General features: G+C 43.0%; 1 protein-coding gene across 1 annotated transcript in view; it reads right to left on the bottom strand.

Annotated features, from left to right (window-relative positions):
• Positions 1–16,785, bottom strand: part of LOC110486656 (synaptotagmin III) — a 58,049-nt gene that overhangs the window by 26,847 nt on the left and 14,417 nt on the right. Inside the window, exons 2-3 of the mRNA XM_036941376.2 lie at positions 2,460–2,757; positions 1,244–1,670 (exon numbers count right to left, since the gene is read on the bottom strand). Of these exons, the coding sequence (XP_036797271.1) occupies positions 1,244–1,391 (148 nt within the window). The 5' untranslated portion in view covers positions 1,392–1,670; positions 2,460–2,757. The remainder of the gene's footprint in view (positions 1–1,243; positions 1,671–2,459; positions 2,758–16,785) is intronic.

Genomic DNA, 16,785 nt, shown 5'->3' on the forward strand with positions numbered 1-16,785 from the left:
GTATGTTACTGTTTGTTACTGTGTTGTTAATGATTCCTGTATGTTAGTGTATGTTACTGTGTGCTACTGTGTTGTTAATGATTCCTGTATGTTACTGTATGTTAGTGTATGTGAATGATTCCTGTTTGTTAGTGTATGTGAATGATTCCTGTATGTTACTGTATGTTAGTGTATGTGAATGATTCCTGTTTGTTAGTGTATGTGAATGATTCCTGTATGTTAGTGTATGTTAGTGTATGTGAATGATTCCTGTATGTTAGTGTATGTAAATGATTCCTGTATGTTACTGTGTTGTTAATGATTCCTGTATGTTACTGTATGTTAGTGTGTGTGAATGATTCCTGTATGTTACTGTATGTTAGTGTATGTGAATGATCCCTGTATGTTACTGTATGTTAGTGTATGTGAATGATTCCTGTATGTTACTGTATGTTAGTGTGTGTGAATGATTCCTGTATGTTACTGTATGTTAGCGTATGTGAATGATTCCTGTATGTTACTGTATGTTAGTGTATGTGGATGATTCCTGTATGTTACTGTATGTTAGTGTATGTGAATGATTCCTGGATGTTACTGTATGTTAGTGTATGTGAATGATTCCTGTATGTTACTGTATGTTAGTGTATGTGAATGATTCCTGTATGTTACTGTATGTTAGTGTGTGTGAATGATTCCTGTATGTTACTGTATGTTAGTGTATGTGAATGATTCCTGTATGTTAGTGTATGTTAGTGTATGTGAATGATTCCTGTATGTTAGTGTATGTAAATGATTCCTGTATGTTACTGTGTTGTTAATGATTCCTGTATGTTACTGTATGTTAGTGTGTGTGAATGATTCCTGTATGTTACTGTATGTTACTGTGTTGTTAATGATCCCTGTATGTTACTGTATGTTAGTGTATGTGAATGATTCCTGTATGTTACTGTATGTTAGTGTGTGTGAATGATTCCTGTATGTTACTGTATGTTAGCGTATGTGAATGATTCCTGTATGTTACTGTATGTTAGTGTATGTGGATGATTCCTGTATGTTACTGTATGTTAGTGTATGTGAATGATTCCTGGATGTTACTGTATGTTAGTGTATGTGAATGATTCCTGTATGTTACTGTATGTTAGTGTATGTGAATGATTCCTGTATGTTACTGTATGTTAGTGTGTGTGAATGATTCCTGTATGTTACTGTATGTTAGTGTATGTGAATGATTCCTGTATGTTAGTGTATGTTACTATGTTGTTACCTGTTTCGTGCTGCTGTCCCCTCATCATGTAGACAAAGTCTCGGCAGCTGGCTTCATGGCTGTCCTTCGCTGAGGAGTGTAAGCACAACTCCTCCACCAGAGTGAGAGCCTTCTTACACAGGTGGTCTTCATCCCAGTCCCCCGACATCCTCCAATCCGCATTGCACTCCCACCCGCAGTCAACCAATCACAGCACAGCCCTCGCCGCCCTCACCAAACGGACGGCACCTGGGTGAGAAGAGGTTCGATCCGGCCACGTTCCTTGGATGGTCTGGAGAAATGGGTGGGGACAGTGGAGATTGGACCAATCCAGGAATAAGGGGAGGGGCTCTGTCAGGCGGTGTTTACTTAGGCGGAGTCTAGCAGAGACCCTCCATGACTGACACGCCAATAAATGTGTGAGCCAAACCCACCCCTTTGTCTTTTCCTGAGAGGAATGAATGGAAAAGATTAGGAAAAAGAAGATGAAAGACGATGTATAAATAGGTACTGTTATCATTGTACCAATTGGTGACAGATTTTCATGCAAATATTCTCAAATCTGCATAAAACAATATGTGCATTTTCCCACCAGAGGTGAGTTTCCATCAAACTAACCCATTGTGGATAAAAGTCTGTGTGTGATAAAAATCACTTTTGTAGTTAAATTCCCATGTACCGGATAAAACATGTACATTAAATGGGGTACAGATGGTTTTGTCACAAAAACTGTTGCGATAAATAGCAAATTTGGCCAATCTGGTTTTGGCGCATGCTCTCTAGACAAGTTCACTGATATGATAATTGGCAGCCAAGCACCGATCATCATATCCCCAGAATTCAAATAATAGCCTACCCTCGATATTTATCTTCTTGGAAATTTGCATGACCAACATGCACTTAACCACCATGTGAAGTTCATGATCTGCCTGTAGACCTTTCCTGCTCTTCCATGTCGTGGTGGGAGGTCATCGTGTGACTCCAAGTTTATTTTCGATATGATGGTTATTATATCAATATTTGTGCATGAAGGCGTTCCCGTTACCATTTCTCAGATAACTAGTTTTACAGACACAAAAAGATCCCAACATGTCGAATGAACAAATTGTCTGTCGGACATTTCCTGTTTCCATCAGCCTTGACTTTTTTTTATATGTCAGGTAATTAATCTGCGTTTAATGGTTGGATGGAAACCTGGTTTATGGTACATTTTTATTTCTGTTTTAAGTCAACATACCTGTATTAGAGTTGTTTGTAAAGCCTAGGAGTCCCTGTCATGTTTGAAATGTCTTCTCCACCAATGACAACACAGCTGAACAACACTTGGTTATGCTTCCAACAAATTCATAACCTTATACTAGTTTGTGTTCTTCTTCTTCTAATGTCACAGAGATAGGGATAGCTCTAACAGCATTTAGAGCACGGTTCAGCTCTGGGTAATGTAGTTCCAAGCGGATTCAATGGAATGCAGTAGTTTTCCTGGTTTTCCTCCAACCTAGATTCATAGAATGTCTTATAAATGGCTCCAACATCACCTGAAAGACAATGACAACACATTGCTGAATGAGGTCAAGAACAAAATCCACAGAGATTGTGATAGAGATTCTATTACAATGGTTCCACAAGGGTATTACATTGAATTTGTCTCTTATTGTTTGGATGCTCTCAGTAGTACACAGACTGTAAAATCCCAGGACTGTTAGTGTTTCAGTGCACATACAGACAGACGTTGTGTCCTCTTTGTCCTTTTCTCAGAGAACTCTATTTCCAGAGCTCCTTAACATTCTCTCTTTGTTTTGAACTCATTCTGTCTCCAAAAAGCAGGTCAATGCCCCAACTTTCTCTTTCTCTATAGCTCTCTCCCTTTCTCACAGTCTGTGTGTCTGCAGGGATATATGGTAGAAATATGTCTAAAAATACATAAATGAATGAATGTCTACATTCACAGTAATAGCTGGCATACTGTAATAAGATGAAATAAGAGGTGTCTGCTGCCAGAACGTCCAATGAGACGTCGTATCAGCGAGAGGTAGGCCCACTTGTCCAATGAGAACCCGGTTCGGCCAAAGGAACATCTATTTATCATTTGATGATTCTGGTTCTGTGAAATGTCAGCATCAGTCTTTGTGCAGTGACTGACAACCTACCTAGCAAAGTGTTGCTTATATGTCCATCTATCTCCCTGGCCATCAATCCATCACAGCATTAAGAAGAGACACATTTCAATCAGGACAAGACTCAGGACAGGACATGTTGGTGCCATTTCTCCTTCCTCATCTCTCTCTCACTCTCTCTCAAACACACTCTTTCTCTCTTTCTCTTTCTCTCTCTCTCCCTCTCTCTCTCTCACTCTCAAACACACTCTTTCTCTCTATCTGAAAACTTCTGATAGGCATATTAGGCTAATTCATCTGGAACAGGTTCAGAAAGGAATCTCAGACTCAACTAGGTCCATTTATCTGTCCATCTCAGCTCGCTCCATTGTAAAAAAAAATGAGCCTGAGATTAGCGTATTAAAACGCTACCCCCAACCCAACACCCCAGTCTGTATCCCCGCTCCACTTCCCTCCATCCAGACTGAGATAGTAAATCTTTCTGAGTGTGACTTTAAAACCCAGCATATCTCAATCTGAGGAATGGCTGTCTCTGGTCCTCTCAAATGGCAGCAAGAACATCAGGGGGAGGCAGGAAAAGAGAGGGGAGAGAAAGAGAATGTGTATGGATGTGTCTGTGTAAGAGAATGAGATGGTATGAGAAAGAGAATGTGTATGGATGTGTCTGTGAGAGAGAATCAGATGTTATGAGAAAGAGCATGTGTATGGATGTGTCTGTGAGAGAGAATGAGATGGTATGAGAAAGAGAATGTGTATGGATGTGTCTGTGAGAGAGAATGAGATGGTATGAGAAAGAGAATGTGTATGGATGTGTCTGTGAGAGAGAATGAGATGGTATGAGAAAGAGGGGAGAGAAAGGAGCGATATGGACATTAGATGAAAGGAGGGAGAGGAGGAGATGAAAGGTAAGTAGAAAGGAATGGAATGGAGCAGGAGGCAGTGTTGGTGACATAGCAACAATAGTAATCAAGGTCTGGCTGTGCAATTTACTAGAAGCAAAATATTTAGAGCCTCATTATTCACTGATAAATATGCCTTCAGACACGTAGAGACTCATCTCTTCCTCCATACAACACTCTATACTGAGACGCTCACAGCCACAAAGGAACACAAACCTCCCACAGACATTCCATTGACTGCTGCCCTGTTTTAAATCAATAACCTTAGGCAACCAATACAACAACAGAGACCGGTCAACCAGGAAGGTCACCAATCGCACACAGCGACGGGACAGCAGGGAAGGTATTTGTCTAATCACACTACAGAGACTGGAAAACCTAGGACGTGCTCTGTCCAATCACAATAGACAGACAAGGCAACCAGGAAGGTCACTGTCCAATCAAGCAACAGTGAATAGGTAAGCGGTGTGAGGCCACTGTCCAATCTCAAAATGGTGGCTGCATTGCAAGTACATTCACTGCTCAAACACCCAACATGGACTCGGTAACCAGGAAGGTCACGTTCCAATCACAAAACATTAATCTGGCACCAGTAAGGTCACTGTCCAATCATGTAGCAGAGAGCAGCCAGGCAGGCGCCCACTAAGGTCAGAGACGGATAACCAAGGCTACTGCCCAATCTTATGGGAAGAAACAGATGGTTAATAACGTCACTGTCCAATCAGAGACCCCTTCCAGCTAAACACATTTAACATGTGATGAATGATGTTGACTGAAAGTGCAACTAAGCACTGGTTTTAGGCCAGATGTTTCTTTGGGCCTATAATGGGTGAGGCTTGTATTTGCTTTGGGACAACTGATTCTGGGCATGCTCTCGGAGCCTTCTCTCTCTCTAGAGTGTGATGAATCTCTGAGGTTGTGCCAGTTTGTTAAGAAAAGCCGAAAAGGCAGAAGAGGAGGAGAGGTGTGAACTGTGACTCATTGAAACCCAAAAAGTACGTATTTCACACACAGGGGATCATAGGAGCGTAAATCTCAGCTCATTCACTGGGTTTCCTCTTCAGAGGAAGGCATCACACCTGAGCCTGATACAGTATGTCTCTCATACAGAATACGCTCAACATCACAGCTTTGCATTATGTCAAAATTAGTATAATATCACATTACCTGCTGTGTAGCGACTATTATGCAGAGATTATGGTCATGTCAGCACGTCCTTTGAAATATTGCACATTATTTCACATCAGACGTCAGTCTTTCTTGAGGGACTTCACTTTTCCTTTCACCGCAACAGAAGTGGTGAATTCGACCAAAGGGCGAAGCAGTTTGGATTACTTTCAGAGACAAATCAAACACTTGGATGGGTTTAGAAGATTTCATCGTCTCCTTCTCATTTGCACGGCTGACTTTCACTCTACAGGCTCAGCAACTGTTACCTTTTAACAGAATTCCTTTGCTATTCGAAGTAACGCTCTGTCTGAAAAACGACAGCCTATGTGTTTGAGTGAGAAAATGTAAATGAGCAAAGACAGGTTGGGTGGAAATGTGCACAATGCAAGAATAGACAAAGAGAGGTAATCCATGAGGTACATGGGATGTTTCAGACGCATCTCAATGAAGCTGATGGGATTATTTTCTATTAGCTCCCTCTTCTTTTTGTTATCTTTTACCTGTAGAGTCATCTCAAATCTACCTCTCATTACTTTCAGGAACGTTTTGGTTTCTTTTACCTGTAGAGTCATCTCAAATCTACCTCTCATTACTTTCAGGAACGTTTTGGTTTCTTTTACCTGTAGAGTCATCTCAAATCTACCTCTCATTACTTTCAGGAACGTTTTGGTTTCTTTTACCTGTAGAGTCATCTCAAATCTACCTCTCATTACTTTCAGGAACGTTTTGGTTTCTTTTACCTGTAGAGTCATCTCAAATCTACCTCTCATTACTTTCAGGAACGTTTTGGTTTCTTTTACCTGTAGAGTCATCTCAAATCTACCTCTCATTACTTTCAGGAACGTTTTGGTTTCTTTTACCTGTAGAGTCATCTCAAATCTACCTCTCATTACTTTCAGGAACGTTTTGGTTTCTTTTACCTGTAGAGTCATCTCAAATCTACCTCTCATTACTTTCAGGAACGTTTTGGTTTCTTTTACCTGTAGAGTCATCTCAAATCTACCTCTCATTACTTTCAGGAACGTTTTGGTTTCTTTTACCTGTAGAGTCATCTCAAATCTACCTCTCATTACTTTCAGGAACGTTTTGGTTTCTTTTACCTGTAGAGTCATCTCAAATCTACCTCTCATTACTTTCAGGAACGTTTTGGTTTCTTTTACCTGTAGAGTCATCTCAAATCTACCTCTCATTACTTTCAGGAACGTTTTGGTTTCTTTTACCTGTAGAGTCATCTCAAATCTACCTCTCATTACTTTCAGGAACGTTTTGGTTTCTTTTACCTGTAGAGTCATCTCAAATCTACCTCTCATTACTTTCAGGAACGTTTTGGTTTCTTTTACCTGTAGTCATCTCAAATCTACCTCTCATTACTTTCAGGAACGTTTTGGTTTCTTTTACCTGTAGTCATCTCAAATCTACCTCTCATTACTTTCAGGAACGTTTTGTTTTCTCCTGAGGAAAGATGACTTATTATGATGTTACACATCTAGTAGCTTAAAAAGAACAGGATATTCCACCGTAAGCAGAGTGTTTGATTCATTTCACATAATGCATTTTCATAACAATATGATTGTAAAGTTTTCTATTTCAATACCTCACTTTAAAAGGACAGCTCTGTCCTCTTCTCTTGAGCTCTTTAGGATACTGCCCTTCTCTACTCTACTCCACCATCCTCTCCTCTACTCTACCATCTTCTCCTCTACTCTACCATCTTCTCCTCTACTCTACCATCCTCTACTCTACCATCTTCTCCTCTATTCTACCATCTTCTCCTCTACTCTACCATCTTCTCCTCTACTCTACCATCCTCTACTCTACCATCTTCTCCTCTATTCTACCATCCTCTACTCTACCATCTTCTCCTCTACTCTACCATCTTCTCCTCTACTCTACCATCTTCTCCTCTACTCTACCATCCTCTACTCTACCATCTTCTCCTCTATTCTACCATCCTCTACTCTACCATCTTCTCCTCTACTCTACCATCCTCTACTCTACCATCTTCTCCTCTATTCTACCATCCTCTACTCTACCATCTTCTCCTCTACTCTACCATCTTCTCCTCTACTCTACCATCTTCTCCTCTACTCTACCATCCTCTACTCTACCATCTTCTCCTCTATTCTACCATCCTCTACTCTACCATCTTCTCCTCTACTCTACCATCTTCTCCTCTACTCTACCATCTTCTCCTCTACTCTACCATCTTCTCCTCTACTCTACCATCCTCTACTCTACCATCTTCTCCTCTACTCTACCATCTTCTCCTCTACTCTACCATCTTCTCCTCTACTCTACCATCCTCTACTCTACCATCTTCTCCTCTATTCTACCATCTTCTCCTCTACTCTACCATCTTCTCCTCTACTCTACCATCCTCTACTCTACCATCTTCTCCTCTACTCTACCATCTTCTCCTCTACTCTACCATCTTCTCCTCTACTCTACCATCTTCTCCTCTACTCTACCATCCTCTACTCTACCATCTTCTCCTCTATTCTACCATCTTCTCCTCTACTCTACCATCTTCTCCTCTACTCTACCATCCTCTACTCTACCATCCTCTCCTCTACTCTACCATCTTCTCCTCTACTCTACCATCTTCTCCTCTACTCTACCATCTTCTCCTCTAAGCTACCATCTTCTCCTCTACTCTACCATCCTCTCATCTACTCTACCATCCTGTCCTCTACTCTACTATCCTCTACTCTACCATCCTCTACTCTACCATCCTCTCCTCTACTCTACCATCCTCTACTCTACCATCTTCTCCTCTACTCTACCATCTTCTCCTCTACTCTACCATCTTCTCCTCTACTCTACCATCCTCTCCTCTACTCTACCATCCTCTCCTCTACTCTACCATCTTCTCCTCTACACTACCATCCTCTACTCTATCATCTTCTCCTCTACTCTACCATCTTCTCCTCTACTCTACCATCTTCTCCTCTACTCTACCATCTTCTCCTCTACTCGACCATCCTCTACTCTAATCTACCATCTTCTCCTCTACTCTACCATCTTCTCCTCTACTCTACCATCCTCTACTCTACCATCTTCTCCTCTACTCTACCATCTTCTCCTCTACCATCTTCTCCTCTACTCTACCATCTTCTCATCTACTCTACCATCTTCTCCTCTACTCTACCATCCTCTACTCTACTCTACCATCCTCTACTCTACCATCTTCTCCTGTAATCTACCATCTTCTCCTCTACTCTACCATCCTCTACTCTAACATCCTCTCCTCTACTCTACCATCATTTACTCTACTCTACCATCCTCTACTCTACTCTACTATCTTCTCCTCTACTCTACCATCCTCTCCTCTCCTCTACTCTACCATCCTCTCCTCTACTCTACCATCCGCTCCTCTACTCTACCATCCTCTACTCTACTCTTCCATCTTCTCCTCTACTCTACCATCTTCTCCTCTAATCTACCATCCTCTCCTCTACTCCACCATCTTCACCTCTACTCTACCATCCTGTACTCTACTCTACCATCCTCTCCTCTACTCTACCATCCTCTCCTCTCCTCTACCATCCTCTCCTCTACTCTACCATCCTCTCATCTACTCTACCATCTTCTCCTCTACTCTACCATCCTCTCATCTAATCTACCATCCTTTACTCTACTCTACCATCTTCTCCTCTACTCTACCATCTTCTCCTCTACTCTACCATCCTTTACTCTACTCTACCATCCTCTCCTCTACTCTACCATATTCTCCTCTGCTCTACCATCCTTTACTCTACTCTACCATCCTCTCATCTACTCTACCATCCTCTCCTCTACTCTACCATCCTCTCCTCTACTCTACCATCCTCTACTCTACCATCTTCTCCTATACTCTACCATCTTCTCCTCTACTCTACCATCTTCTCCTCTACTCTACAATCTTCTCCTCTACTCTACCATCCTCTCCTCTCCTCTACCATCCTCTCCTCTACTCTACCATCCTCTCATCTACTCTACCATCTTCTCCTCTACTCTACCATCCTCTCATCTAATCTACCATCCTTTACTCTACTCTACCATCTTCTCCTCTACTCTACCATCTTCTCCTCTACTCTACCATCCTTTACTCTACTCTACCATCCTCTCCTCTACTCTACCATATTCTCCTCTGCTCTACCATCCTTTACTCTACTCTACCATCCTCTCATCTACTCTACCATCCTCTCCTCTACTCTACCATCCTCTCCTCTACTCTACCATCCTCTACTCTACCATCTTCTCCTCTACTCTACCATCTTCTCCTCTACTCTACCATCTTCTCCTCTACTCTACCATCTTCTCCTCTACTCTACCATCCTCTACTCTACCATCTTCTCCTCTATTCTACCATCTTCTCCTCTACTCTACCATCTTCTCCTCTACTCTACCATCCTCTACTCTACCATCCTCTCCTCTACTCTACCATCTTCTCCTCTACTCTACCATCTTCTCCTCTACTCTACCATCTTCTCCTCTAAGCTACCATCTTCTCCTCTACTCTACCATCCTCTCATCTACTCTACCATCCTGTCCTCTACTCTACTATCCTCTACTCTACCATCCTCTACTCTACCATCCTCTCCTCTACTCTACCATCCTCTACTCTACCATCTTCTCCTCTACTCTACCATCTTCTCCTCTACTCTACCATCTTCTCCTCTACTCTACCATCCTCTCCTCTACTCTACCATCCTCTCCTCTACTCTACCATCTTCTCCTCTACACTACCATCCTCTACTCTACCATCTTCTCCTCTACTCTACCATCTTCTCCTCTACTCTACCATCTACTCCTCTACTCTACCATCTTCTCCTCTACTCTACCATCCTCTACTCTAATCTACCATCTTCTCCTCTACTCTACCATCTTCTCCTCTACTCTACCATCCTCTACTCTACCATCTTCTCCTCTACTCTACCATCTTCTCCTCTACCATCTTCTCCTCTACTCTACCATCTTCTCATCTACTCTACCATCTTCTCCTCTACTCTACCATCCTCTACTCTACTCTACCATCCTCTACTCTAACATCCTCTCCTCTACTCTACCATCATTTACTCTACTCTACCATCCTCTACTCTACTCTACTATCTTCTCCTCTACTCTACCATCCTCTCCTCTCCTCTACTCTACCATCCTCTCCTCTACTCTACCATCCGCTCCTCTACTCTACCATCCTCTACTCTACTCTTCCATCTTCTCCTCTACTCTACCATCTTCTCCTCTAATCTACCATCCTCTCCTCTACTCCACCATCTTCACCTCTACTCTACCATCCTGTACTCTACTCTACCATCCTCTCCTCTACTCTACCATCCTCTCCTCTCCTCTACCATCCTCTCCTCTACTCTACCATCCTCTCATCTACTCTACCATCTTCTCCTCTACTCTACCATCCTCTCATCTAATCTACCATCCTTTACTCTACTCTACCATCTTCTCCTCTACTCTACCATCTTCTCCTCTACTCTACCATCCTTTACTCTACTCTACCATCCTCTCCTCTACTCTACCATATTCTCCTCTGCTCTACCATCCTTTACTCTACTCTACCATCCTCTCATCTACTCTACCATCCTCTCCTCTACTCTACCATCCTCTCCTCTACTCTACCATCCTCTACTCTACCATCTTCTCCTATACTCTGCCATCTTCTCCTCTACTCTACCATCTTCTCCTCTACTCTACAATCTTCTCCTCTACTCTACCATCCTCTCCTCTACTCTACCATCCTCTACTCTACTCTACCATCTTCTCCTCTACTCTACCATCTTCTCCTCTACTCTACCATCCTCTACTCTACCATCTTCCCCTCTACTCTACCATCTTCTCTTCTACTCTACCATCTTCTCCTCTACCATCTTCTCCTCTACTCTACCATCTTCTCCTCTACTCTACCATCTTCTCCTCTACTCTACCATCCTCTACTCTACCATCTTCTCCTCTACTCTACCATCCTCTACTCTACCATCTTCTCCTCTAATCTACCATCTTCTCCTCTACTCTAACATCCTCTCCTCTACTCTACCATCGTTTACTCTACTCTACCATCCTCTACTCTACTCTACTATCTTCTCCTCTACTCTACCATCTTCTCCTCTACTCTACCATCCTCTACTCTACAATCTTCTCCTCTACTCTACCATCCTCTACTCTACCATCTTCTCCTCTGCTCTACCATCCTCTCCTCTAATCTACCATCCTTTACTCTACTCTACCATCTTCTCCTCTACTCTACCATCTTCTCCTCTACTCTACCATCCTTTACTCTACTCTACCATCCTCTCCTCTACTCTAACATCTTCTCCTCTGCTCTACCATCCTTTACTCTACTCTACCATCCTCTCATCTACTCTACCATCTTCTCCTCTACTCTACCATCCTTTACTCTACTCTACCATCCTCTCCTCTACTCTACCATCTTCTCCTCTGCTCTACCATCCTTTACTCTACTCTACCATCCTCTCTTCTACTCTACCATCTTCTCTTCTACCATCTTCTCCTCTACTCTACCATCTTCTCCTCTACTCTACCATCTTCTCCTCTACCATCTTCTCCTCTACTCTACCATCCTCTAATCTACCATCTTCTCCTCTAATCTACCATCTTCTCCTCTACTCTAACATCCTCTCCTCTACTCTACCATCATTTACTCTACTCTACCATCCTCTACTCTACTCTACTATCTTCTCCTCTACTCTACCATCTTCTCCTCTACTCTACCATCCTCTACTCTACCATCTTCTCCTCTACTCTACCATCCTCTACTCTACCATCTTCTCCTCTGCTCTACCATCCTCTCCTATAATCTACCATCCTTTACTCTACTCTACCATCTTCTCCTCTACTCTACCATCCTTTACTCTACTCTACCATCCTCTCCTCTACTCTACCATCTTCTCCTCTGCTCTACCATCCTTTACTCTACTCTACCATCCTCTCATCTACTCTAACATCTTCTCCTCTACTCTACCATCCTCTCCTCTACTCTACCATCCTCTACTCTACCATCTTCTCCTCTACTCTACCATCTTCTCCTCTACTCTACCATCCTCTACTCTACTCTACCATCCTCTACTCTACCATCTTCTCCTCTACTCTACCATCTTCTCCTCTACTCTACCATCCTCTACTCTACCATCTTCTCCTCTACTCTACCATCTTCTCTTCTACTCTACCATCTTCTCCTCTACCATCTTCTCCTCTACTCTACCATCTTCTCCTCTACTCTACCATCTTCTCCTCTACTCTACCATCCTCTACTCTACCATCTTCTCCTCTACTCTACCATCCTCTACTCTACCATCTTCTCCTCTAATCTACCATCTTCTCCTCTACTCTAACATCATCTCCTCTACTCTACCATCATTTACTCTACTCTACCATCCTCTACTCTACTCTACTATCTTCTCCTCTACTCTACCATCTTCTCCTCTACTCTACCATCATCTACTCTACCATCTTCTCCTCTACTCTACCATCCTCTACTCTACAATCTTCTCCTCTACTCTACCATCCTCTACTCTAACATCATCTCCTCTACTCTACCATCCTTTACTCTACTCTACCATCCTCTAATCTACTCTACCATCTTCTCCTCTACTCTACCATCTTCTCCTCTACTCTACCATCCTCTCCTCTACTCTACAATCCTCTCCTCTACTCTACTCTACCATACTCTACTCTACCATCCTCTACTCTACTCTACCATCCTCTACTCTACTCTACCATCTTCTCCTCTACTCTACCATCCTCTCCTCTACTCTACAATCCTCTCCTCTACTCTACTCTACCATACTCTACTCTACCATCCTCTACTCTACTCTACAATCCTCTCCTCTACTCTACTCTACCATACTCTACTCTACCATCTTCTCCTCTACTCTACCATCCTCTCCTCTACTCTACCATCCTCTCCTCTACTCTACAATCCTCTCCTCTACTCTACTCTACCATACTCTACTCTACCATCTTCTCCTCAACTCTACCATCCTCTCCCCTACTCTACCATCCTCTACTCTACAATCTTCTCCTCTACTCTACCATCCTCTACTCTAACATCCTCTCCTCTACTCTACCATCCTTTACTCTACCATCTTCTCCTCTACTCTACCATCTTCTCCTCTACTCTACCATCTTCTCCTCTACTCTACCATCCTCTACTCTACCATCTTCTCCTCTACTCTACCATCTTCTCCTCTACCATCTTCTCCTCTACTCTACCATCTTCTCATCTACTCTACCATCTTCTCCTCTACTCTACCATCCTCTACTCTACTCTACCATCCTCTACTCTACCATCTTCTCCTCTACTCTACCATCTTCTCCTCTACTCTACCATCCTCTACTCTACTCATCCTCTACTCACCATCTTCTCCTCTACTCTACCATCTTCTCCTCTACTCTACCATCCTCTACTCTACCATCTTCTCCTCTACTCTACCATCTTCTCTTCTACTCTACCATCTTCTCCTCTACCATCTTCTCCTCTACTCTACCATCTTCTCCTCTACTCTACCATCTTCTCCTCTACTCTACCATCCTCTACTCTACCATCTTCTCCTCTACTCTACCATCCTCTACTCTACCATCTTCTCCTCTAATCTACCATCTTCTCCTCTACTCTAACATCCTCTCCTCTACTCTACCATCATTTACTCTACTCTACCATCCTCTACTCTACTCTACTATCTTCTCCTCTACTCTACCATCTTCTCCTCTACTCTACCATCATCTACTCTACCATCTTCTCCTCTACTCTACCATCCTCTACTCTACAATCTTCTCCTCTACTCTACCATCCTCTACTCTAACATCATCTCCTCTACTCTACCATCCTTTACTCTACTCTACCATCCTCTAATCTACTCTACCATCTTCTCCTCTACTCTACCATCTTCTCCTCTACTCTACCATCCTCTCCTCTACTCTACAATCCTCTCCTCTACTCTACTCTACCATACTCTACTCTACCATCCTCTACTCTACTCTACCATCCTCTACTCTACTCTACCATCTTCTCCTCTACTCTACCATCCTCTCCTCTACTCTACAATCCTCTCCTCTACTCTACTCTACCATACTCTACTCTACCATCCTCTACTCTACTCTACAATCCTCTCCTCTACTCTACTCTACCATACTCTACTCTACCATCTTCTCCTCTACTCTACCATCCTCTCCTCTACTCTACCATCCTCTCCTCTACTCTACAATCCTCTCCTCTACTCTACTCTACCATACTCTACTCTACCATCTTCTCCTCAACTCTACCATCCTCTCCCCTACTCTACCATCCTCTACTCTACAATCTTCTCCTCTACTCTACCATCCTCTACTCTAACATCCTCTCCTCTACTCTACCATCCTTTACTCTACTCTACCATCCTCTAATCTACTCTACCATCTTCTCCTCTACTCTACCATCTTCTCCTCTACTCTACCATCCTCTCCTCTACTCTACAATCCTCTCCTCAACTCTACTCTACCATACTCTACTCTACCATCCTCTACTCTACTCTACCTTCCTCTCATCTACTCTACCATCTTCTCCTCTACTCTACCATCCTCTCCTCTACTCTACCATCCTTTACTCTACTCTACCATCTTCTCCTCTACTCTACCATCTTATCCTCTACTCTACCATCCTTTACTTTACTCTACCATCCTCTCATCTACTCTACCATCTTCTCCTCTACTCTACCATCCTGTACTCTACCATCTTCTCCTCTGCTCTACCATCCTTTACTCTACTCTAGCATCCTCTCCTCTACTCTACCATCTTCTCCGCTACTCTACCATCCTCTACTCTACTCTACCATCCTCTCCTCTACTCTACCATCCTTTACTCTACTCTACCATCCTCTACTCTACCATCTTCTCCTCTACTCTACCATCTTCTCCTCTACTCTAACATCCTCTCCTCTAATCTACCATACTCTCCTCTCCTCTACTGTACCATCCTCTCCTCTACTCTACCATCCTCTCCTCTACTCTACCATCCTCTCCTCTACTCTACCATCCTCTACTCTACTCTACCATCCTCTCCTCTCCTCTACTCTACCATCTTCTCCTCTAATCTACCATCCTCTCCTCTACTCCACCATCTTCTCCTCTACTCTACCATCCTCTCCTCTAATCTACCATCCTTTACTCTACTCTACCATCTTCTCCTCTACTCTACCATCTTCTCCTCTACTCTACCATCCTTTACTCTACTCTACCATCCTCTCCTCTCCTCTACCATCTTCTCCTCTGCTCTACCATCCTTTACTCTACTCTACCATCCTCTCATCTACTCTACCATCTTCTCCTCTACTCTACCATCCTCTACTCTACCATCCTCTACTCTACTCTACCATCCTCTACTCTACCATCTTCTCCTCTACTCTACCATCTTCTCCTCTACTCTACCATCCTCTACTCTACTCTACCATTCCTCTACTCTACTCTACCATTCTCTACTCTACCATCCTTTACTCTACTCTACCATCCTCTCATCTACTCTACCATCTTCTCCTCTACTCTACCATCCTCTACTCTACTCTACCATCCTCTACTCTACTCTACCATCTTCTCCTCTACTCTACCATCTTCTCCTCTACTCTACCATTCTCTCCTCTACTCTACATCCTCTACTCTACTCTACCATCCTCTACTCTACTCTACCATCTTCTCCTCTACTCTACCATCTTCTCCTCTACTCTACCATCCTCTACTCTACCATCTTCTCCTCTACTCTACCATCTTCTCTTCTACTCTACCATCTTCTCCTCTACCATCTTCTCCTCTACTCTACCATCTTCTCCTCTACTCTACCATCCTCTACTCTACCATCTTCTCCTCTACTCTACCATCCTCTACTCTACCATCTTCTCCTCTAATCTACCATCTTCTCCTCTACTCTACCATCCTCTACTCTACCATCCTCTCCTCTACTCTACCATCATTTACTCTACTCTACCATCCTCTACTCTACTCCACTATCTTCTCCTCTACTCTACCATCTTCTCCTCTACTCTACCATCCTCTCCTCTACTCTACAATCCTCTCCTCTCCTCTACTCTACCATACTCTACTCTACCATCTTCTCCTCTACTCTACCATCCTCTCCTCTACTCTACAATCCTCTCCTCTACTCTACTCTACCATACTCTACTCTACCATCCTCTACTCTACTCTACCATCCTCTACTCTACTCTACCATCTTCTCCTCTACTCTACCATCCTCTCCTCTACTCTACAATCCTCTCTACTCTACTCTACCATACTCTACTCTACCATCCTCTACTCTACTCTACAATCCTCTCATCTACTCTACTCTACCATACTCTACTCTACCATCTTCTCCTCTACTCTACCATCCTCTCCTCTACTCTAC

Source organism: Oncorhynchus mykiss, chromosome 13 (assembly GCF_057628025.1).
Source record: "Oncorhynchus mykiss isolate SJ-2025 chromosome 13, ASM5762802v1, whole genome shotgun sequence".
Lineage (NCBI taxonomy): Eukaryota > Metazoa > Chordata > Actinopteri > Salmoniformes > Salmonidae > Oncorhynchus > Oncorhynchus mykiss.